The 26,117-nt window shown below is 38.1% G+C and overlaps 2 protein-coding genes across 2 annotated transcripts; one reads left to right on the top strand and one right to left on the bottom strand.

Annotated features, from left to right (window-relative positions):
* Positions 1 to 1,505: 1,505 nt before the first annotated feature.
* c1ql1 (complement C1q like 1) lies at positions 1,506 to 2,678 on the top strand. The gene is made up of 2 exons (XM_083563406.1): positions 1,506 to 2,062; positions 2,383 to 2,678. Exons 1-2 carry the CDS (start codon positions 1,589 to 1,591, stop codon positions 2,560 to 2,562), a joined length of 654 nt encoding a protein of 217 aa, XP_083419532.1. The 5' UTR covers positions 1,506 to 1,588; the 3' UTR covers positions 2,563 to 2,678.
* Positions 2,679 to 5,719: 3,041 nt separating this feature from the next.
* dsc2l (desmocollin 2 like) lies at positions 5,720 to 16,667 on the bottom strand. The gene is made up of 16 exons (XM_083561942.1): positions 16,510 to 16,667; positions 14,372 to 14,462; positions 14,006 to 14,202; positions 13,791 to 13,895; positions 13,409 to 13,564; positions 13,133 to 13,277; positions 12,866 to 13,020; positions 12,133 to 12,267; positions 11,148 to 11,333; positions 10,106 to 10,353; positions 9,717 to 9,859; positions 9,038 to 9,259; positions 8,725 to 8,949; positions 8,171 to 8,289; positions 7,237 to 7,524; positions 5,720 to 6,904 (listed from the first exon to the last, which is right to left on the bottom strand). The coding sequence occupies exons 1-16, from the start codon at positions 16,543 to 16,545 to the stop codon at positions 6,689 to 6,691; spliced, it is 2,667 nt and encodes an 888-aa protein (XP_083418068.1). The 5' UTR covers positions 16,546 to 16,667; the 3' UTR covers positions 5,720 to 6,688.
* Between the last annotated feature and the right edge of the window lie 9,450 nt (positions 16,668 to 26,117).

Here is a 26,117-nt window from a genome sequence, read left to right as displayed (position 1 = left end):
GGGCTGCAGCACAACCCATGTTATAAAAATGTTCCTTCCTCATGCAACTTCCAATAGTATTTTTTTCTACAAGAAAGTATGAAATTCCAAAATCTGACAGCCTGTTTCAGGGAAATTCTGCAAAATTAAAAAAATATTAGAGATCATACAAAAACATGAGATGAACATTCTTTCTTGCTTGCTTTTTCCTTCTTGCTTTTTCCTCTTCTTTGCACATAAGCAAGTTTAAGGTTGTCTAAGTGGTCATTTGATGTGTGAGTAATGTCTGACTATGATCGATTTCATCTACAAAAACAAACAATTAGACACAGTTATTAGTTCTCTCTCTCTTTCATGGCATTCTATGGGTCTGTGAAGGCTTGGGCTAAAACAGTGATTTCTTTAAGTTATTAATGAGCCCCTTTGGGAGAGTTAATGCACCAAAAGCAGATTCTCTTCAGGCAAAAATCCATTTAGTCAAAACAATACTTCATTCTGGAAAATTACGCTTTCAAAACACTGTTTAGAGGAAGTGGACCATTCATTATATAAGCTTTCAAATTCATTTAATTATGTGCCTAACCTAGTAGTCATTCGTTACTTGTGGTGAAACGGAGAGAAATTTTTGTGCATTTTGCAATTTTTGCAATACATATTTAATTATAATACAAACATCAATTCTATTATGCATACAGCACTAAAACATAATGTTATGTCTCATGAAAAATTTGAAAGTGTTATCTTGGAACAATTAGTGGCATCTCACAGGTGCCAAAAAAACCCAATATGTTGGATTTGACATAAAAAAAAAATGCGTGGTGGGAAGATAACGATTTATTATTAGATTTCCTGTCAACACCACAAACCAATGTGGTAAAAGTAAGCAGGAAGGAAAGAAATGAAAATATTATAACCGGTTTTCTGAATTTATGCGAAATATGTGACCCTAAATTTTAAATATTTATGAAAAACACTTAAAAACAATTCTGTGCGGACCATGTGCTGGCTATTTAAGGATTTCTTAAGGTTCCTATATATATACGATATGTGTGTGTGTGTGTTTTTGTGTGTGTGTGTGTGTGTGTGTGTGTGTGTGTGTGTGTGTGTGTGTGTGTGTGTGTGTGTGTGTGTGTGTGTGTGTGTATGTGCGTGTGTGTGTGCATGCATGCATATATGAGGTATATTATTTCACTATTATTTTCCATGACATTTCTGGAGCAGCTTGGATAACCTTGGTATCTATGGTGCAGGGGTGTGACTCATTCACACCAAAACCACAGCCTAATGTTCTGTACCTGACTGAACTCAGCGCATGCACCTTACCCTGTGTTACCCGACTTGTAAGACTGGAACTGCTATAGAGGACCAGGCTTCCTCTTTTCTCAGAACACTGGGAACATACTGCAATTTGGAAAGTCAAGTGTTACAAAATAAACCCGCATGTGAGTTATGGGGAAGTTTCTCAATTCCACTTTCGCTGATGCTGAAGAATTTATAAATGTCATATTACATGACACAGTAATCACGTGAGATTCACTTAGCCCAAGCTGCAGCTTTATCTGAGGGTTTAGGGCTTAGCTCTTTTTCATTTTGCTGATTTAGATGGGCTATGATGGCTGGGCTCAGGTCATCAGCACTGATAACAGTTCTTATACTCACGTTTAGGAGCTATGAAGCAGTGACCCAGACTGGATCCTGCAGGCTTGTGTGTGACCCTTTCCAAGGCAAGGGCAGTACACATGAGCTGGGTGCAAATGGTTTGGTCATCCCATTGTCATCTTCTGGAGGGGGTCCTACAGGTCCTGCAGGGCCACCAGGAAAAGCAGGACCTCCAGGACCACCTGGACCTAAAGGACAGGGATCTCTCGCAAAGGGACCAATAGCCTTTTATGTAGCACTGAAGGAAGACTTTGGGAAAGAAGACGTTCTGAAGTTCAGTACGGTGACAACGAATCTGGGTGGCCGCTATGACTCCTCCACTGGAACATTCACATGCAATTTAGCTGGCGTGTACCATTTTAGTTACCACATAGTGAAGAGTGGACTTAGCCTCAGAGCTGACCTGGTGCTTAATGACCACAAGGTAGGTAACATTCCTCTTCTGTTCTAATTAGCAATGAACGTCATGATTTTTTTTGTGTTTTTTTAAAAGACAAATATAGATTATATTTGTTAGAATGCATCCGTGCAATTATAATTAACATTAGTAAATATATGGACTAACCTGCCAGGAGCAAAATTTCATATAGAATTTGTATAGAAAGAATATTCTACATTTAAATAAATGCACAATGTGAACACAAAAGCATGCCTCCTAAAATCTGTGTGCATGTGTTTGTGTGTGTGTGTGTGTGTGTGTGTGTGTGTGTGTGTGTGTGTGTGTGTGTGTGTGTGTGTGTTTAGATTGTGGCGAGTGCAGTGGCAGTAGATGCACTCCACACTGACACAGCCAGTAACAGCGCAGTGCTGCAGCTCAGAGCGGGTGATCGGGTGTATGTGCGCCTGAACAAGAGTGACAACACGCTTAAGGACTCCCAGAACCTCTTCAGCACCTTTTCAGGCCACTTGCTATATCAGCTTTGAGACACACGCTTTTCTGATTGCTGAATCTCAAGCACATTTCATGTCTCTCCCCAACTATCTCTGCATTTGTGCTAGAAAGCATTTGTATTATTCTCTGAATAAAAGGAAAGCTTTGTAACCATGTTCTAAGACGTTTTTGTTGCTATCGTAGAATAAATTCTGCAATTGAGCTATAAGGCTGAGACCTTGGCAACACATTGGACAGAATGAGAACAGACATCGCACACAAACGACATACTCACAAACACACAATTGTTCAATTGTTTCCAAAAGTTTCTAGACCAAGTCATTGATCACTGGCCTCTTCTACAGTATATTATAGATGATATCCTGTGTAAACTCAAAAAGCACACAATGAAACATTCACTTACACAGAGATAGCACAGGCAACAAGGCAGGAATTCTACTTGTTGACAACGTGCGCTGGTAGTGGAAGCAATTCAACCCACCACAGCTACTGTTGCATTCCAGAATCACTCTACATATAGATTGCTTCTTAATAGTGTCATCACTCTTTATACATAACAGCGGTTAAGTATGTGTGTGCTCTTCTCTGCCTTAATGAGCTCCTCTGAGCTCTGTGGCTTCACACTAAAGCAGGGCTTGAACCTGTGTTAATGGAAAAAGCTTACCCCTGATATTCGCCCACCTCTGACCCGCGGCTGTTATTTTGCATTCCACCCTCAATCATTTCACTCTACTATAACTGAGCTCTCTGCTAATATTGAACATAATGAAAATTATTTTCAGAGCATGAACTAGCCATCAGTGGCCATGGCTGTGTTTACTAAAAGGGAGTTTTTCATTACAAGACTTTCTTCATCTACAAAAATGTCACCGCTATTTGTCATGTTTATTGCACAACAGGCTCAGCAAAGCACTTTATCCATGGCTTCTTCCTGTGTACACTTCACTTTAATATTCCAACACTGCTAGTAAGACTAGCGGTCTTAGTCTGCTATCTAAACGAACTGCGGTTTCTCTTGTTGGAATAAAATAAATGCTAAACAAATATAACTGTGAAATTTCTTTTGTATTATCTGTTAGCATAAGGAACCTCGGACAAAAAATTTAAAACTAAAACAAAAGATGACATAATAATTATACATAGTATCAATAACCAATAACTGTTTAAATTATATTATATATACAAGAGTGTTTAGAATCATAAGATTCATATGTGCTTTTTGAACATACTACAAAATCTAGTGGAACATCCCTCCAGAAGAGTGGAGGTTTTTATAACAACCTCCACTCTTCTGGAGGGATGTTCCACTAGATTTTGTAGTGTACTTGTGGACTGTAAAATAATAAAGTTTACTGATGAAGATGAGGTGAAGAGGCCTGGGGTGCAGTCAGCATTCTAATTTATCCCAAAAGTGTTTAATAGGATTGAGTTCAGAGCTCTATTGCAGTCCACATAAGATCCAACGCATGTACACCATATCTTCATAGAGCCGGTTTTGTGCACAGGTATCCTGAAACAGATTTGGGTCTCCTAGTTCAAGTGAAGGTCAATGTAAATGTAAATGAAATGTAATCCTACCACATCCAAATACATCACCTGTGTGTCTCTAACGTTTTGGTAACAGAACCATATATGGCTGGAAAAGACAGGTGTCCCGATACTTTTGTTATTATTTTAGTATGATGGTGTATGGACTTAAAAGGAAATACTGTTAGATTTTGTATGATACACAACTTAATTTCCATATATCATGAGCTAATTCATCAGCATGTCTATTCGGGGTGATCTTCAATAGAAAGATATATAAATCTCCACATCATCCTGTCAAAATTGGAGGTTTTTGTGAAATTTAACCTCGGTCAGTCGTGTCAAAACTTTGTCACGCTCGGTGTAAAATTTGTGTCTAAAAATGATGTGAAAAACAAGCATACATTTTTGGACAAAAATAAAAAAAAGTTGAATGCCATTTTAAAATTAGGGGTGTATGTACATTCAGAATTAACCAATCGCATGCAATCTTATGTTCCAATCTAATTTTTATACTGTCATCAACACCATTATATGATTTTTCCACATCTTCAAGGTGTTAACTGACTTCTTTAGCCATGGTCTTCACAAATCATACTCAGCATCTTGATGAAAGAAATCGATCAGGAGAGGTGTATACAACAATTTTCAAAACATCAGAGTGTACCATGGAACACTGTAAAGGCCATTGTCAACAATTAGAGACATTTTTCAAAATTTACAGGACAAGATAAAACATACCAGGGAGGCAGCCAAGAGACCTAGAGCAACATTAAAGGATGGTGGTGAATCTTATAGCTACAAATACCAGTTAATGTTTGTAAAAAAACCTTTGTGTGTCTTATAGAAGATGAAAAGAAATTTCCCCTTTCAGCAGAACTACAATGGTCCAAAGAATACCTTTAAATCATTCAAATGATCTGTGTTTTTGAATGACCTCACTCACAGTAAAAATCTGTGGAGATGCCATTACACTTTGATAAATCTAGAATTTCTTTGTGTAAAAGAGATTAGTCAAAAATGTCACACTGATTCTTACTGCAGGTTAATTACTGCTAAAAAAAAAGACTTGAAAGCTGCTCCAAAAAGAATTGTACAACTAGTGTGTACACTGGATTTTTTATTTTTCATTATTTACCTAAAAACATTTACATTCTTTCTCACATGATTTATCTTGATTAAAGTTTTTTCTCAATAACCTGCCATTTTAAGATGGTTATGTAGACTTTTTATATCCATTGCACAACGTTCATAAACTAACATATAAAAAAGAATTTAATTTAATAAGAAATAAAATATATAATCATTTACATTTTTGTCTTCACTATTCTGCAACAGGAAAGTCGAGATGGAAGACTTTACATGTAACAGGTTTTTCTGTAAGATGACAATATGCATTTGTTTACTTCAACAGAGTGAAAACAAGAAAGCTGGTAAAGGAACAACAGTTTATAGCTGCTATAGTGTAAGTGCTAACAGGGACTAACTTGACAATAAACAGACAAAATTGTCATTTATCAGTAAACTAGAAATGATTGAGAAATTGCTGTGGTATAAGAGGAATAAAACGCTCCAAGGTTGCTTTTTTCTACCCCATCGTTGTTCATTTTCTTATAGCATGCCCTGTTGTCAAGATATTTTTCGAATAAACCATATGCTATATACTTTTCATCTGCTTTATCTCTCCCAAGCATGTTTTATTTTTATGATTTTAGCACAGTTTTAGTAAAAAAAAAAAAAGAAAAAAGTTAAATAATAAAGTTACAGCCACTCACACAAAAGCATACTAGCGATGTATTGAGAACAATAGATAATATACAAGAGTGAAATGAATTTGGTCTGATGATTAGTTGGGATGCTGGAACACAAAAAGCAACTCTCTGTGAGAGAAAGTATCAAAGACCAGCAGTCTCCATTAGTCCTGCTTACACTTATTGTCACTTCATTCTTAAGCTACAAAATACAACTCCCAGTATGCTCATATTATGTGAAAATATTATATCAAATTGTGTAAAGAACCCAGCAGTCCCTTGGTAATACTCAGAACAACCATGACAGGGTTCTATTAGTCACTAGCAATATACCAGCACCAACATCCCCTAAAGAGACAACCTGTAAAACATGGAAAAATATGTCTCTGAAAGCTTTACATTCATTCAAGTTACAGCATGTTATAGTAGAAATATATATATAAATTGCTAGCAGTCTGTGAAAAATGCTATTTCAGAAATAGAAATCAAGCATTTTAGAGGCAGGTGGCATCAGCTACGCTTTTTTGTGGGTGTTGCTGGTGCATCTTAGGGCTTTAAAATCCCCTTAGAAATATTATATTACATAATACAACAGAAAAAAAAAAGAAAAAAAAAAAAATTGGCTTTTCCAGTGCTTTGACAATGAGATGCAGCTGATAGTAGTACACACAACAGCAAACCAATCAAATATAAAACACGCATACACGCATACTCACATACTCTACACACTTGATCTGAAAAAATAAAAGCAGTCCTTTTTCTGGAGTAGACTCCAGAATGTAATACATAAGGTTTTAGTGTTTGGTGTCAGATTTCAGTGGCTAGTGTTCACAGATATCCAGGGTATACGTATTTATTTTAATCTTAATCGCCACTCCTTTCACTTCCCTCCCCTCTGTGATTTGCTTGTGCATACATCAGCAAGAGTTTTGAACTTGGGTCCAAGCGAATCAAGGAAATCCAGTGACTCCGGTTCACCAAGGATACTACAGCACCCAACAGACCCTGCAGGAGAGCCCACTCCCTCATACCCATAAGGCCTCAGGATGTCGTCTGCAAATCGCCCATCTGTCTCTCCTCGAAAGTAGGCCAGTTTCTGCCACAAAGAAATGGCGTAATAAGGTGAAATGAAATTAAGTGAAAGGGTCACCAATAAGACACTAAAGAGCAAAGCTGTTCTTTAAAAGCCACTATAGCAGCAAATGTTTACAGATAGCAGAGGCGAAAGTGTTCCATGAAAAGCGAAAGACAACAGGATATAGTGTATGCTATACGGTAATTAAAGAAGATACCTAATGCAATCCCAGAGCACAATCAGAACCAAGCGAATAACTTTATTCTGAGCTAAATAAGTTTTATAACGGATAGTAATTATGGACGTGTATTAGAGTATTTATAAGCTGATACAACGTTACCAGCTCCACTTACTGAATCAAGCTGAATCCCACTTTCCCTCCACATATCCACTGTTGACAGGGTGGAGTGTTTCTTATAGGAGTTCCCGTACATGCCTGTGTTGTACTGCCCAGAGGACAATGTGTTGGTGGTCATGAGGCCCTGCAAGTTGTTTTGGTACATGCCGCTTCCATAAGTTTGCTTCTGTCCAAAGGTTGCTCCGTTTGAGCTCATAATGGTGTGCTGCTCCAGGAAGCCTCCTCCTTTAGAGCTGTCAATTATATCTGCCCCAGTGCTGGACATCAGTAACATTGCATCTTTCTGTGCATTGAAGCAAATGTATAATTATTTTAATATCATGAAATATTATATTATGCAGAAACATTTCTTTTACAATTGCATATAAAACATGGGCCAAAGTCTGTAGATTCCTAACTATTACACCAATATGCTGTTGAAAATCCCGTTCCAGATTCAATCACCTATTTCTGGTATAATAACCTCCACTGCACTGGGAACACATTATACAAAATTTTTGAGGGAGGCTGTGGGAATTGATGCCAATGATGTCAAGTGAGGAGATCCAGTGCAAGGGCTCTGTGCAAGACACCATGTTTTCAAACCATGTTTTCAAACCATGTTTTCATGGCTCTCACTTTGTGCACAAGGGCACGGTCATGCTAGAACAGGCTTGGGCCTCTTAGTTCCAGCGACTGGAAAATTGGAATGTTACACCAAATATAATATTTTGGGGGGCAGAACTACAAATATGTGTGATGTTAATTGTGTCCACGTATTTTTTTTTAGCTATTTGGAGTTACTGAAGTGCACTGCTAAGGATTTGCTCAGGCATTATGGCTATAACAATAAAATTTTTGGATCGGGTTGTATTTAGTGCAAGCATATATGCTTATAACATTTAAAACATCTCCTAGCTGTAGGACAGAAGCTTAAAATATGTTCTCACCACTTCCTCTCCTGGAGCTTCTAAGTTAGATTTAAGCAGCATTCCACCGTTTCCATCATAGTCATCAGCCAGGGCTAGTTTTTCTCCCTTTGTGCTGCACACAAAAATGCAAAGCAGACCTGTTCCACAGAGAAAGGCAATTATTTACATTAATGAGTAATAATAATGTAATTTCTGTTAAATCTTTCTTATTTTTGTATTGAACATAATCCTATGAATCAACTATACAAAGAAGACTAGCATAACGTAAATAAGAACACATTTATGCACTTTTTTACTCTTTTTATACTAGCATGTAGTGTAACATACAAACTGGCTTGGTGAATAAAATGGGATGTCAAGTGACAATCAGAATAAGTATTATATATACAGTAGTTATATAATATTATATCTAAGTTATATATAGATTCCTGACTATAAAGTATGAAAGATTTACAAACAGCTGGCATTAGCTGGTGTCTGTTATGCCTCCTGTATTAATACAGTAATGTCAATAAAGCAGTGTGTCGGTAAGACCTATAGTGTTTGTAACCCATGGAATGGCCAGCACTTACAAAGAAGTAGAAGCAGCAGCAAGCCCAGCAGCATGGCGAGGACACCCCACACTCCCAGGACGGTGGAAAAACGTTGAGGCACACACACTCCCTCGTTTGCACAGTCACATATTCGCACAGACACCTTTTGTTCTTCCCCATTACCCTGGAGGTCCTTTATCAGTATTGGGACTTGATACAAATCATTAGGCAATTCCTTAGCTGGCTGCAGCATTACTGAGGTACCTAAACAACAAAAAAGTGGCTGCCTTAGACAAATTACACCAATACCTACTGTAACTGGCTGGCCTAAAATATTTTACTCTTGGCATACCTGTGGCGCCTGTCAACTTCCACTGTTCAGCATTCTCACCCCCCAGTTCAAAGGTGAATGGATCTGAGTATGGCTTCTGGTCAAGGTCCTTAGCTTCAATGAGTACAGAGCCCCCAGTACCACTTTTACTGCACAGGACCTGGTCGGGTTTAGTAATAAATGGGACATTATCATTCACATCCTCGATGAGAATCAACACCGTCCCGGTGCCAGTCTTCTGACCTAGAAAAAAAATAGTAAATAGTAAAGGTGTATTCAGGTTGTGGTGTCATAGCATTTGTTTAATTACTAGCAAGAGGCAATATGGCCAAACATTATTATCACTATCCCAAGGCAGTTCATGTATGGCCTATATTTTGTATTTAAATAGAGGGCTTACTATTAAAGTAAAATGCTAAAATAGTGTTTATCTAATTATTGTACTATTACTCACAAATACATATATACATATGGATATGGATCATATATCCAGTGCATAAACTGTAAACACATGATGTTATATAGCTTATGAATCACTATTGTTACTCTAAATAAACATTGACAAAATGTTATCTATCCATAACCCAAAGCCAACATTTTAAATTTGAGTTTTTATCACCCAACAGCAGTATAGGTCATAACCCAAAACTTTCAGAATCAAAAACACAATTTGTTATAATTCTGTGGCAGATGTACTCACTCGTATCCACTGCTTTGACAGTGATGTTATATGTATTATTAAATACAAGTGGTGACTCTCTGTCAATGGTCATTGCTGTCTTCAGCTCGCCAGTGTTCTCCATCACATTGATCCAGGAACCCCGGTCAGTCAACTTATAGTATCTGTCAGAGGAGAACAATTTCAGATTATTTTCTCCATTATGTGAATTTCCTGAACTGCACATTATTACATCACAATATGTATTACATTGTACCTAAAACCTGCTCCAAAATGTAGCCACCTATTTGAGTAATGGTGCTTTCATAGCCTATTGTTTTTTTGTGTGAAACACTAAATATATGTACATACATATTGCATACGTGAAAGTATGTGAAAGCCTGAGAAATCCCACTGTTAAGTGCTCTTACTTTATGTCCTTGCTGCTTTTGGTCTCTGGATCAGTGGCTGTATAGGTTCCAATTAAAGTTCCATTTGGTACATTCTCTTTTACTTTGAGCACAAGTACAGGTGCATAGAATTCTGGTCCTTCATCCTCATTTTCCACAGCGATCTCCACAGGCACTTTCTGCCAGGTGGAAGTGGTTCCTACAAGAGGGGCCTCATTGCGTGCCATCACATCCAAGTTCGCTGTCTGCTGTTTCTCATAATCCAGAGGCTGTTTGCAAAAAAGAAAATCGAAAAAAAGTACAATTTGGTTCAAAACATACAATAAAATTTGTGGTAGAGCATGTATAATGACAATAACAGTAAAGGCTGGGTCTCATTTTGTGATTTCTTTTTTTTTTTTTACCCAAAAAATGCTGTTTGTTGTTATGTGTTTGTGTTATTTCAAATGCCTTCAGGAATACTTGCATACACGAAGCAGATAAAAAAAATGTAATCAGTTATTATGAGCTCTCCACAAGTATTAGCTTGCAGGTCTGAAAGCAGGGTGTGGCTGCGCCTTAGAAACACACAAATGTCTTACAGGGCAGTGCTTAACCAGTCTCTCTCACACCCTGCTCACCAACTGCAATCCCAACGCTGTAAATCTACTGTAACTAATACTTTTAGAAACTTATAAAGGTCAAGTCATTGATTTTTGAGAAAAAATACAATACAAATCAAACAAAGTAAAGACAAATGTATCTGAGTTAAAAAAAATAATAATAATTACTTCAGAGAGGCTCATGCCAAGTACATAATTATGCATTGAATGGATTTAACAGATTTAAAATGTCCAAATAGCAAACTGACCTGAATTACAGAACGAAACAAAAAAACACCATCCCTTCCTGAGAGGTGGAACAAGATTACTACCTTCCATGCAAAACATTTGAACAAATGAATTGTTTCTACGCCTTATAGTTTAGTCTGTATGATAAGTGATACAGGAGGAATAGGTGAAGCAATATTAGACCACCTTCTGCCTTTAAATATATAATTTAAACATTCACTCTATCCTCTTACCTTTGTAACATACAGCAGCCCTTCATTTGTAATGGGATCTGTTTTGATCTCGAAGTTGCCGTTCTCGTTACCCTTGGTGATTTCGTACACTGCTTTCCAGTTAGGGGTGTTCTTCAAGTCCTTGTCTTCCACAGGTATCCTGAGGACCAGCAGATTTGCTTTGTTCTCCATCACCTTGCCTTTGTACTATTGCAGGAACATCAAAAAAATATATTATAAGACCATTATTGAATATTCATTTTAGCATTTAGGATATAAATTGTGCTTTGAGTTTGTGGTCTCTAAAGATTAAGAATGATGGTGGGCCAAACCTGAGACCAGGTAGGGACAGTGGTGCAGTAGTCATTGCATATGAGTGTGTACAGGTTAAACTTATGTCATTCAATAATAATAAAACAAAATTTGCTATAATTGAATGTATGCCTCAGGATTTTTTACAAGTCAATGGTGAAGAATTATGAATTATCCACACTTTTATTATTTATTGGCAATGCACATACAACAGATGAGCGATGAAAGCGCTTGTATTCGATAAACTTTTGTTTAAAAAAAAAAAAGCGGAGTTAAGGACATTTAAACAATAGATTAACCTTTGCTCTATAGAACCCCTTTTGTTTCAGCCAATCGGAAGGAAATGCCTATAAATACAATATGCCTTCTTTCGCATTGTGTTCATTGTAATGGTAATATTCTCAATGCTTTTTACATAGGCCTATACATTTTGCATGGTGTTTCAGCCACTCTATGCAGAGGTTGTTCAGTCTTAAAGGCCCAAAGCAAAAATATTTTGCAAATAATTACTATTGAATGTGTTAAAAATAAGGGTTTAATTATACCATAATAAAGCAAAACTGCACAAATGTTTACAGAATAAAAGGTCAACCCGCTGGGTTCAAATGTGTTTATTTCAACTGGACATTTTAACATGAAAAAATTACTTTACAGCTAAAACTGAATGCAAGGAATTAATGATAGCTGAACTTACCTGTGGTTGTGTAAAGGTAGGTGGATTATCGTTGATATCACTCAGGGTCACCACAGCCCTCCCCGTGTTGAATAGCCCATTAGAGGCTCCATTCATGTCTCTGATCTCTGTTTCTAGAATGTACTTTTCTGCTGTCTGAAGGAAATTCCACAAATGCAATCATTTATAATGATAATTGTAATAATGATAATATAATGATAATATATCATTAAAAACTGTCATTCAAATACATTGTTTTTGTGTCTGTATAAAATATTTCCTGACTTAATTGTTTTTCTTTTTCTGCTTCTGAGATGTAATTGTTCATAAATATTATATTCTTGTAAAAATATTTATATTTTTTTATTTTCAAGATTTTGATCTTTTTCATTTTTTCCACCTTGGTTATGTTGTGCATCTTTTTGTCACTAATTTACAAGCATTTCCCTTTTTTTAAGTTTTATTTTATAGTATTTTTTATAGTATATCAAATTATATATATATATATATATATATATATATATATATATATATATATATATATATATATATATATATATATATACAAAACTTGTGTGTAGAACTTTTTTTTGTGTGTACGTGGTTGGTGTATTTTTGACATGGAGAATACAATTTGCACGAGCATACGACAGGATTCCCTTATGAAGAAAAAATAGACTTCATTAAAATAATTATAAAAAAAAAAGGAAATGCTTGTAAATTATGTAAATCAGTATTTATAGGTAGGCAATACCTCTCTGTCCAACATGTTGGTAGCAGCAGTAATAACACCAGATGAACCATCAATACTGAACAGGTTAGTGCCATTCTTTAGACTGTACTTGATCTTGGTATGGAGGGTATTCGGTTCATCCCTATCTGTTGCCTCCACTTTACCTACAACAGTGCCTTAACACAGACCATAAAATAAAGTAAATTCTCGACCGTGATATATGTTATTCAGCATTCATTTTCATAGTGCTAGTCTCAAAGACATAATCTAAATGATTACATTACTTACCCATGGCACATCGCTCCTGCACAGTAAAGTCCATAGGGCCAGAGAACTGTGGAGCATTGTCATTCTCATCCTCTATGAGCACAGTGATTGGCAGAGAATCATCAGTCTCTTGATTAGTGTAGCTGTTTAAGGCATGGGCATTAAACTAAGGGAGAAAACCAGTTTCTATGAGACTGTAGGATACGATAGAACTAAATTGAACACACACACACACACATATATATGTGTGTGTGTGATTTTTTGAAGAAGTGTATGGGGAAAATATGGTTTACTTACTACAATGTTCGGGTACTGCTCACGGTCAACAGTGCCGTGAACTCTTAACAAGCCTGATTTTGGTACAACGGAGAACAGACCAACAGGTGTTTCAGTAACACCAGGTCCATCAATCCTGTAGTACACTGAGTAATTTACTGATGTGTCTGACGCAATCTAGTGAAAAAGAAACACAACATGAAAAATACATCCAAATGCTGTACAACGCAAAGAATTTGACTTTTTAAAAAATGATGGGATGCTGTAAAAGGTAAAGAAAGGAGAAAGTGTGAGGTGCTATGAAGGTTAAGTGGAGAATGGAAATGCATTAATCACACTGCGTTGGGCTTATTTATACAAGACAACCAGCAGGAGGTTGATAATGAAAATCTGAGAGTCTTACCATCTCCATATCCTTGGGAAAAGGACCATTGTCATTCTCTTTAATACTGAAAGGAGGAGGACTCCATCTTCGTTTGGCGCGTTTGAGAACTGCATTTTTGGACACCTACAATCATATTCAACAGAAAAAACTAATTCCAACTATGTTCCATCTGTCTGACCAAGTGTGTCACGGTGATTACTTAAATCTTGATTACCAGTTGATTATCACAATACCTGTCTTGTGGTGGAAAGGCTGACATCCACGAACGAGTTGTGGCCCGTGTGGTCCTGCACAGTTATCCAAAAAGACCTGCCATCCCTTGGTACCACGATTACCCACACAACTAATATAGTGCCGTCCGTTTGTACTGTGAAAGCTGGGTCACTGGAAATTAATTCCAGAGGCCCGTCCCCACAACCATTCAAATTCACTACAGAAAGAGCATACAGATATGATTAGAAATATTTAGAGGATATACGGAAACTTTCATAACTTAAATGCATCACTGCAATTACTCATAAAAAAAAATAATAATAATAAATCTATTGTCAATAGCATTTAATTTTATGTACTAGAGAAGCTATTAGAAATCGCTGTACCTTGAGAAACAACATAACCAGGTTCCAGCATTTTGGGAACCTGTTCTTCAATATGCTGCTGGACACATGACTCTGCGTAAAAACATGTCAGCTGAGAAAGAAAAAAGAAAAGTGGCAAATCAGGTCCATGTTTTGTTTCAAATGAGCAGCTACAATACAATCTGTCTCACAGCAATCAAGGTACATGTTCCTCGTTTATCAGTTTTTAATAATCTATCATTTTGGGTTCTGTAACTTTAACTATTGCTAAAATTTGCATTATGATGTGATGAGTAGAATCTTTTTTTTTTTTTTTTTTTTTTTTAATCACCACAAGGAAAGGCGTTTCCCAGTATTATCACCATGTGCTAATTGCATGGTTCAATGTACATGGGCTCTGCATACACACTGCTGTTTGGCCTAAAACATGCAGGAAATTACACATTTCAACTCATCAATTTATACTATTGCTAAACACAAATAAACCGGTTTTGAAGCTTGAATCATCCAGATATGAGGATGAGCAATTAAAACTTAAACAACAAAACCAGATTTTGTCAAATTCTTTTTTTATTTTAATTTTATTTTTTTACAAGGTTTCTGTTTCTGTTTATATCCAGCACAAAGCATGCTTTAAAAAATCCAGCCATATGAAGAGAAACATTAACAGATGTTTCTGCTTGTATAACCGCAGATGTCTGCCCCACAGTGTGGATATGTATTTGACTGGCACCTAATTATGGGATTATTAATCTACCAAACACTATAATAAACACCAAATCGAGTTATAAACCCTACAGTACTGTTCTAAAAAGTATGTCAGGATATTTCAAAGTGTGGTACAGTTTGAATGACATTGAATACTCAGAAGATTTGGTAACTATTATTACTCTTTGTAGAAGCTATCGTTCATTCGATCAGTCCAGCTGTGGCTCCCTTGTGAATTATTTTCACAGACAATGTAAATAATAAATAATTGATTAAAAGCTATGGATACAATTGTCGCCCCTCTTTTCAGTGCAATCGCACTACTGCAGCTGTGTAAATCATGTGATACCTAATACTAGTCTGATACTGACAGCTTAGTAACCAGCTGACTATACATCAGGTCCTGTGTTTATATGTGTAATCTGTCTTGCCATTGCTGGTTAGTACCAGCCAAAATATGCAATGCTCAGCATCAGATAGGAGCATCTCTATCAAAATGCATTACAACCTGTTTCAAATGCTATTATATCTAACCAGATACAATCGAGAACATCACACTTAATTTGGATATCATAATTGAGTTTTGCTTTCAGTTTACTGTAAAATCAGATTTAACCTCATAATGCATGCTTACAGTACTCCTGCTTGGAGTCCAGCCAAATGTCTGGCCAAAACAATATTGTTCCAATATCTCATACTCTGCGCTTCCTAGACAATCGCTCTGTAATATCCGTTAATTGATAAAGCGGCGGTGTTGTTTGTTACAGATCTCATCCTGAGCTAAACTTCAGAGGTTTACTGTATGACCTAATGTAACAATACATGAAACTCACTAGCCGGATTAGACAACCCAGGCATTTCCCCCGGTTATTCATTAACCCTGAGAGGGAGTGAACAGATAAAAGTTATGGCGATAAAGAAACATGTAATGTTTCTCTCTCAAGGTAATGTTAATAATTTCTGAAAATGTCTCAATGCTCTGAAAGGGGAGAATCATTAGAAATAATGTGTGTACAGATTTAACAGTCTTATCAGCACCATACTGCAAGGGGGTTAAACTCTGTGGGGCTCTGATACATTCCTAAACACTGCCTAGATAAACAACTGGTCAGATACAAGCATTCCTATTATATATATATATATATATATATATATATATATATATATATATATATATATATATATATATAGAGAGAGAGAGAGAGAGAGAGAGAGAGAGAGAGAGAGAGAGAGAGAGAGAGAGAGATAGATAAATAGTTTAGACAGTGAAAACCTCTTGTATACACATCTGTTCTCTCCGTGTTTGTGTTGTGTATGTAAATAGAAATACACGAGCATGTACAGTAGTCCATTGCCAGGACTTATCGTAAACAGAATGGCCAACTTCACATAAACTTCATCGCGACTAATATTAGCGAATGAAACGACATGCTGCAGTGAGTTTAACTTACCAGGAGAAGCAGGACGTGACAGAAAACCTGTAACATGTTGAACACCGAGTAGATCCTGGAGACCGGAAAAGAATGGCGAGCACTGCGAGGCGAAGTGAATGTCCTTTCTCTTGGGCGGGGACGGGGTGGAGACTCTGTGTGTGTCTGTTACCGGGCGTTGGCAATGTACGCGTTTAGTGCCTTTTTCATACAATACCGAAGGAATGGCTGAGCACTTTTGCTAATGTATGTATCCATAATATCCGTAATAACACTAACACATATCATATACCATAACACGTGGTACTTCCCCAAACCGTGTGGCACAATTGTATAAAAAAATATCTTTGTCTTCTTTAATTTCCCTTCACTCTTATGGGCCATAATCTGTTCCAGTATGACCTGTGAAGGATCTGTGAAGAACTTGAAGCAAGTTAGAAGGACTTCACCGTGCCCCACTTCGCATACCGGTACCACAAACTGAACATATTTTTTTTACATTTTTGTGAAGAAAAAGTTTTGCATGTCTACCAAAAGAGGATGCGAGTACTGGGACATTTTAGCACATCATGTAACAAAAGAAAATGCTGTTACAAACATTGTCACAACAGATTCATTGCTGTATGTCAGCTTCATTTATCACTTATATACAGTTAGAGACCATCTGTAGACCATCCAGGTGCCTGGGATACTTTTTTTAACAGACTACAATAATCCAAATCAAATCAAATTTTATTCATCACATACACATACATACTGGGTACGACATGCAGTGAAATGCTTATTACGACGGTCTGGCATGAGGAAATAGGATGGGGAAAAAGAAAAAGAAGGCAGATAAATAAAGTATAAAAAACTATATAAGAATATTAAGATATAAAAGATATATAAAGATATATGTATGTGAGACAAAAAGAAAAAGATGTACATACAAATAAAAATGCTTATGGCATACAGTGGAACAGTAAACAGTAAACAATAGACAATATGGGATATGGGACATACTCATACTCAGTATGGGACATACTCATTCTAATGTTGGATAAACATATGAACGTATAAAGTTCAGCCCCACTAAACACTTTTGAAATGAACTGGAATAGCATCCACTTGGCAGGACTGACATCAGCGTCTGACCTCACTAATTCTCTAGTGCAGAGATCTTCAATCTTAGCCTCAACAGGGTGGTGTGGCCACAAGCTTTCATTACAGCCAAATGTGAGGCACACTTGATAGTTGACAGGAGAATAAGATGAACTCATTGAACATGAAATCTATTGCAAAGCATTCCCAGAAGAATGGATGTTATTATGACTGCTATCAGTGATTTACATATGGACTGGGAAGCTCAATCGCATATATTTGTGCAATGCTCATGGATCCACAAACTCTTAGTCATTTAATGTATCAAGGCTTTTCAGGTATTCATATATAGATATAGTTCTGTCTTAGTTTGGACTTGAATTTCAACCATTGATTGTAATCTATTTCAAGAATCAATGAAATCATGCAAGCTGTTTTTTTGTTGTTTTTTTACAGTTGAGGGGTCATACTGAGGTAAAGTTGGGAGTGTCCAGATTTCATGATATAAGTAGTTCATCTAGTAGAGCGCATGATGAGTACATTACTCATTGTTAGACACAGCTTCATCACCCAGACAGGTTGTTTTGCTTAACCATTTAATAAATCTAACATTTTGATTTTGCATTTTCCTTATTATTATCTTTCCCCATTCATTCCAGGACAAGAAGGGTCATCAGTGCTGAAATCAAATATCCACATATAAAAAAGAGAGGGTACATAAACTGCTGAACGAAGTGATTGTGTCCTGTCGGGCTGTCACTTGCATCCTCAACAAGAGTAAGGACAGAGGTGATGGAAGCATTACTGTGAAAATAAAAAATCATATGTCACTGTTTGGCAGAGTGTAAGGTGTTGAAATATGGTGAGCATTTCACACAGTATCAGTTCTGGTTAGCTGTGGAATTTAGTATGCCGCTGTGAGTAACACACCCCTGTCCAGGGCTCTTGCATGCCTGGTTAGAGTCTGTAAAGGACAATGAGCCGTAAAGTGGTGCACACAAACACAGAACCTTATTACTTCCTCCTAATCAGGATTAATTAACTATCCACCATGTGCTGATTAAATCCAGTTTTGTCATTTCACATGAAAATGAATAAAAGAACATAAAAGAACCAGGGACACAAAATCACACTGAAATACAGGTCTGGGTGTGTCAAGCTCGGCTTCAGGTACGCCTGGTTACACCCAAACACAGAATGTCCCATGATTACTACGATGTTGAGCCAGGTTGGCTTATTGAGCCTGCATCACTAGGAGACAGTATGGATGTTTGTGTGTGTGTGAGAAAAGTGAGAGTGAGAGTGAGAGGAAATGTTGCACAATACATACTGTATATACAGTATGTTCACATCATTATATTTTTAGTGTTGCTCTGTTTCCTTAAATATAAGTACAAATATTTGATATGATATTATATTGAATAAAAGGAATGTTTTGTGGCGTTCCTTATATACCGTACAGAGTTGTAGTATAAGCCACAGAAGGTTAATAGAGATGTTGTAAATGAGTTGTTTAATAATAGGGTTTTACACCCTTTGGTTTTCTACCGCTCAAGCACTAATGTGTGCTGGGTAACTCTAGAGCCAAGACCTCAGCACTCTCTCTGTTTGCACATTCTCTCTTAGACCCATTTCTGAGCTCAGGTAACTGTGGCAGCTCGCATCAGCGATTCAAATAAAGGCCCCTTTCTATCCTCCTCTCACTACTGCTCAATGTGTTGTATGAGTGGACTGGGCACAAAGTCAAAAGTGATTCAGAGGTAGTGTGCGCTTTCAGCCCTCTTGGTAAGCCTGAAATAGAAGGGGGTAGAACAAGGGCCAGCAGATTAACTGGTTCTGTTGGTCAAATATGCTGAGATAAGTGGTCTAAAAATTCCAGACTTATGTAGGACTGTTAAAATTCTTCGAGATTACCCGAAAAGCCTTAGACCAGTTAACATGTCAGAAACGTTCTATCTAGTGAAAGATCTATGATTAATCAGCCTTCTGATCTGAGAGCTGAATTTTAAAAGCATTTACGTTAAACAGAGGCGTGTAATTGGACCCTAACAAGCGTTCTTTGATTTCTTGTTACCCTGGTTATGTTGTACCATAAAGTACACAAATTAAGCCATAATTATAGAAATAAATGTATTATACTTGTGTAAATATCTCAAATGTAATATAACATTCCAAAAAGAGTGTCCATATCTTGTATTAATAACGAATAACATATTTGCTACATTTACACTGTATGCATTTTACCAGGAACTGCATCATATTTTTGTGGATTTTGCTCAAAATAATCAGATCAGCAAATTTGTACAACATATGAATTGTTTTCCGGTATGTCATCGTGTGTCACATACTCTACGTAATATTCAATTTGGGTGTAGCTCCATGAGAATAATGACAGGTAAATGTACATGTGTATGGATGGGTGTGTATGTGAGTGTGTCAGTGGTGCAGGAACAGGTGTGATCACAGACAGGTAGCCTACAGGCCTATGATAAACAAGATATTATCTAATGTGATCATGAAAATGCTCATGCATTCACAAACATTTTGTGTGACTCACAGTTTCTTAGTCATTAAAATGATGAATCACTGCCACAAAACACTGGCGGGTTTTGTCACTTAAATGTATTTTTGAAAAATGCACATGAGATATTTGGTTTTATTCTTTTTCTTTTTACCACTTGTTATTTAAAATTACATTTCCACAGTACTCATTCAGAACTTGGCTTAAAATAATCATAATTAAGAAAAAACCTTGGGGGGCTTAATGAAAGTTTAGTGAAAGTCTGTCTATTACACTGCATCACAATAAAAAACACTCCCAATTTTTATTGCCATTTATGAACTGGCATAGATTTCCTTGTGTCATGTTTTTGTGCGCAGTATGTTGGGTGTTAATAAATGAACACTTTTTAATTCTATGAGTTAAAGTAACCACAAAATTCTACCTCAGGAAACTACCCATGTGAAACATGTCAAGGGTCAAAATCTTAGCCATTCAGCCCTCTCTCTCTCTCTCTCTCTCCCTCCTCTCATTGTTACTCTCTCTTATCCACCCCCCCCCTTCCCCCTCCCCTATCTCACTGCTCAAGTTTCACTCCCTGCCGTTGCTATGGAGAGCTGGGTTGTTTTGTATAAAGTGGTGCTGTTAAAGTGACACACACACAGAAACACACACGGAAAGGAAAGGAAAGGAAAGGAAAGGAAAGGAAAGGAAAGGAAAGGTAAGGTAAGGAAAGGAAAGGAAAGGAAAGGAAAGGAAAGGAAAGGAAAGGGGAAAAGTAAGAAAAAGAAAGAAAGAAAGAAAGAAAGAAAGAAAGAAAGAAAGAAAGAAAGAATGAAGGAATGAAGGAATGAAGGAATGAAAGCAGGTCTGTGTAAATGGAAGTGGGAGAGATTCAGTATTTCACTATTTTTGGTACAGATTGTTTGAAGTTTGAATATCATTATAAAGATTTATTTCAGTAATTCAGTACAAAGGTGAAACTTGTATATTATATAGATTCATCACACACAGACTGATATATTTCAAGTGTTTATTTTCTTTACATTTTGATGATTTGGGGTCACATTTAACAAAACCCACCAATTCTCTATCTCAAAAATTAGAATACTTTAATAAGACCTTCTTCTTCTTCTTCTTCTTCTTCTTCTTCTTCTTCTTCTTTCGGCTGCTCCCATTAGGGGTCGCCACAGCGGATCATCTGTCTCCATACCACCCTGTCCTCTACATCTGCCTCTTTTACACCAACTACCTGCATGTCTTCCCTCACCACATCCATGAACCTCCCCCTTGGCCTCTTTTCCTCCTACCTGGTGGCTCCATCCTCAGCATTCTTCTACCAATATAATTCATGTCCCTCCTCTGCACATGACCAAACCATCTCAATCTCGCCTCCCTCACCTTGTCACCAAAACATCCTACATGCGCTGTCCCTCTAATAAACTCATTTCTAATCTTATCCATCCTCGTCACTCCCAAGGAAAACCTCAACATCTTCAGCTCTGCTACCTCCAGCTCCACCTTCTGTCTTTTACTCAATGCCACTGTCTCTAATCCATACAACATCGCAGGTCTCACCACAGACCTATAAACTTTCCCTTTCATTTTTGCAGATACCCTACTATCACAAATTACTCCTGTCACTCTTCTCCACCCACTCCACCTTGCCTGCACTCTTTTCTTCACTTCTCTAACACACTCTCCATTACTTTGCACTGTTGACCCCAGGTGCCTGAATTCCTCCACCTTCTCCAGCTCTTCTCCCTGCAACCACACAACTCCACTGCCCTCCCTCTCATTCACACACATGTATTTTGTCTTACTCCTACTGAGTTTCATTCCCCTTCTCTCCAGCGCATATCTCCACCTCTCCAGGCTCTTCTTAACCTGCTCCCTACTCTCACAACAAATCACAATATCATCCGCAAACATCATAGTCCAGGGAGACTCCTGTCTGACCTCGTCCGTCAACCTGTCCATCACCACTGCAAACAGGAAAGGGCTCAGGGCTGATCCTTGATGCAGTCCAACCTTCACCCTGAACCAGTCTGTCGTTCCTACTGCACACTTCACTGCCGTCACACTGTCCTCATACATGTCCTGCACCACCCTCACATACTTCTCTGACACACCTGACTTTCTCATACAATACCACAACTCCTCTCTCGGCACCCTGTCGTACACCTTCTCTAAATCCACAAATACACAATGCAATTCCTTCTGTCCTTCTCAATACTTCTCCATCAACATTCTCAAAGCAAATAAGGCATCTGTGGTGCTCTTCCTCAGCATGAAACCATACTGTTGCTCACAAATGGTCACCTCTTCTCTCAGCCTGGCTTCCACTACTCTTTCCCATAACTTCATGGTGTGACTGATCAACTTAATTCCCCTGTAGTTACTGCAGGTCTGCACATCTCCTTTATGCTTAAAGATCGGTACCAGCACACTTCTTCTCCATTCCTCAGGCATCTTCTCACCTTCCAAAATCCTGTTAAACAACCTGGTCAAAAACTCCACTGCCATCTCTCCTAAACATCTCCACGCTTCTACCGGTAAGTCATCTGGTCCCACCGACTTTCCACTCTTTATCCTCTTAATCGCTGCTCTCACTTTCTCCTTACTAATCCTATCCACTTCCTGCTTCACCAACTCCACATCATCCAACCTTCTCTCTCTCTGATTTTCCTCATTCATCAGCTGCTCAAAATACTCCCTCCACCTTCTCAACACACTCTCCTCACTAGTCAACACATTTTTGCCAACCTCTTTCTCCTTATGCTCTCCTGCACTTCCTCATTCCACCACCTTGCTTTCTATTTCCAGATGTTACACCAAGTACTTTTCTAGCTGCCTCCCTCATCACTCCTGCAGTAGTTGCCCAATCATCCAACACCTCCTTAACACCGTCTGACCTCTTCCCTGAACCTTACACTACACTCTTCCTCCTTCAGTTTCCACCATCTTATTCTTCTTTCAGTCCTTACTCTCCTCCTCTTCTTCTTCGCCTCCAAAACCATCCTACAGATCACCATCCGATGCTGTCTAGCTACACTGTCCCCTGCCAAAACCTTACAGTCTCCAATCTCCTTTAGGTTGCATCTCCTGCATAGCACATAGTCCACCTGTGTGCACCTTCCTCCACTCTTATATGTCACCCTATGATCCTCCTTCTTCTTAAAATAAGTGTTCACCACTGCCATTTCCATCCTTTTAGCAAAATCTACCACCATCTGCCCTTCCACATTCCTCTCCTTAAAACCATACCTACCCATCACCTCCTCATCACCTCTGTTCCCTTCACCTACATGCCCATTAAAGTCTGCCCCAATCACCATTCATCATTCTAATTCACTCCAGAATCTTTCCTTCTCCTCCATCTCACAGCCAACTTGTGGAGAATAGGCACTGATGACATTTATCATCATCCCTTCAACTTCCACCTTTACGATCATCACCCTATCAGAAACTCTCTTCACCTCCACTATACTTTTACTGTACTCTTCCTTCAGAATCACCCCTACACCATTTCTCTTTCCATCCACACCATTAAACAACAGTTTAAATCCACCTCCAATGTCCCTGGCCTTACTCCCTTTCCACTTGGTCTCCTGAACACACAGCATATCTACCTTTCTCCTCTCCATCATATCAGCTACCTCTCTCCCTTTACCCGTCATAGTACCAACATTTAAAGTACCAACCCGAACCTCCACTCTCCTGCACTGCTCCTTTCTCTGCCGTCTCTGTAGACGTCTTCCTCCTCTCCTTCTCCTCCTTCGGCCAACAGTAGCCCAATTTCCACCGGTACCCTGTCGGCTAACGATACCTGTGGCGGTCGTTGTAAACCCGGGCCTCGACCGATCCGGGATGAAATTCTCATTTGTGATCCGCATATTTGATTTGGCACATGTTTTACGCTGGATGCCCTTCCTAACGCAACCCTCCCTATTTATCCGGGCTTGAGACCAGCACTAAGAATGCACTGGCTTGTGCATCCATAATGGCTGGGTTAGAATACTTTAATAAGACCAATCAAAAAAAACAACATTTTTAGTAAATTGTTGGCCTTCTGAAAAGTATGTGCATTTACTGTATATGTACTCAATACTTGGTAGGCAATCACAAATAGGCAAAACGAATCTCCAAAACAGTTGTCTAGACAAAAAATCTACCATGATGACCTTAACTGCTTTTTGTTATAAAATAATGATTCCATATCTTACTAAATTCTAGACCTACTCTTTTACCCTGCCCTGATCACATTCCTAAGCTTCTTCTTGCATTTACTCCCTGCTATAATCTTTGCCGGACCTTAAATTAACTACAACTGCAAAAGAGAGAGTGAGAGACTGATTGCAGAGGGAGAGAAAGACAATGTTCCAGTGTCGGTGCTAGTAAAGATTCCAAAGAGACTCATAAACCAACATGCATTTTGCACACATAGATATGTCTAAAACAGTAGATTACATCAATACAACACGCTAACAAAGACTCTATTATCACTCTGATAAAAAACATTTCACATTTACTGTGTATGCTGTTGTTAATGGTTAATCTACAAATAGTGTTACACACCGATGTGACTTTTCTGAAATCAGAACACACTGATTAGTAGGTTGTGGTATATTGTATATAATGTGTATTAATTTATTTGTTTGTTTGTTTGTTTGTTTGCTTGGTTATTTATGTATTCATTCATTTAGTCATTCGATGTGTTATTCACTGTTGCGGTTATGGTCTTAGACTGCTCTGTGCTTTGCCAATCTTCGTCATGCACCTGTAATGTCTGGTCCTGGATAAGTTACATGATTTGCCACAGATGAGGAAAAACAATGAAAAAAAAATACCTGACTTGCTTGTCTTGACTTGTATAACTGACTTCACAGTGTCCAGACAAAAAGTGAGTATGTGCAGACAGATTTATAACAAAACTCACTATCCAACTGACATTTGGGGGGCACTATCTGTCACAATCAGTTTGGGTGTATCTGTGCACAGGAGGATGAACTAGAATAGTTATACAAGGAAGGTTTCATTTTGAAAGTTTTGGTACGAATCACTAAGCAAACAAGTGATTAAGTCTAAAACCAGTAAACCCAAACTCAACAAAGGATCTTGTACAGGCAAGTAATTTTAACTCCAGTGTTGGCAGATTGTATTAATTGTGAAGACCTGTCTGTGTGAGTGTAAATGTGAAAAATTTTAAACATGAAAACATGATGCAGCTGTTACCACTAATATGTGATTGACATGGGATACATGTCCAGTATGCGATTAGAGCAACACCCTTAGACATACGCGTGCACACACACACACACACACACACACACACACACACACACACACACACACACACACACACACACACACACACACACACACACACACACACACACAGCTAAAAGTCTCTTCTTGTGCCACACCCATTTTGTACTTCTATGTTTCCCAGCCATAATCTATGAATCATTGCAACATTCTGAACATGTAAAAGGCATGTCTGTGCTGACGGCAACGGCAGGCCAGACCGTTTTTGTGACTGTTTACCGATCCAATGAGGGAGTTTCCTGACAGACTGGTTTTCTCGATACATCTTTGTCTGCTTTGTTTTCTTCTCTCTAACTATCTTCCTTGTGTCTGTCTTGACGTTAACTCTTGGAAAGCGATTTATGGCGCATCAGCCCTGGTTAACATGCAGCTCGTGTTTAGTTTGTCCTCCCTCAGCTGTGTATTCTAATGGCTCTGCTGGGCAGGGTGAAACAAGTACACACGGACTGAGAGTGGGAAGCAAAAGAAATATAGGTGTGTTTTTGCAATAGGGAAAATAGAGAGGGGGAGAAGAGAGAAAGGGAATGCAAAAAAAGTAAAAATGTTCTGTCTCGGCATGCCTAAAGGCAGGGCAGGTGAATTAAAAGTCTCGTTACTGGCTTTTACTTTTTTCTCTTCCCTTATCTGTTCTGCTTTTCTCCCTTGCCAGCCAAGTCCCTCCAGCAAGCAGACACCACCTAAATGCAGCAGGGCACGCCCTGAGCCGCACCCATTCTCT

This window comes from Silurus aristotelis (genome assembly GCF_946808225.1).
Source record: "Silurus aristotelis genome assembly, chromosome: 15".
NCBI lineage: Eukaryota > Metazoa > Chordata > Actinopteri > Siluriformes > Siluridae > Silurus > Silurus aristotelis.
The sequence above is the reverse complement of the archived record's forward strand: the minus strand, read 5'-3'. Positions and strand labels throughout refer to the sequence as shown.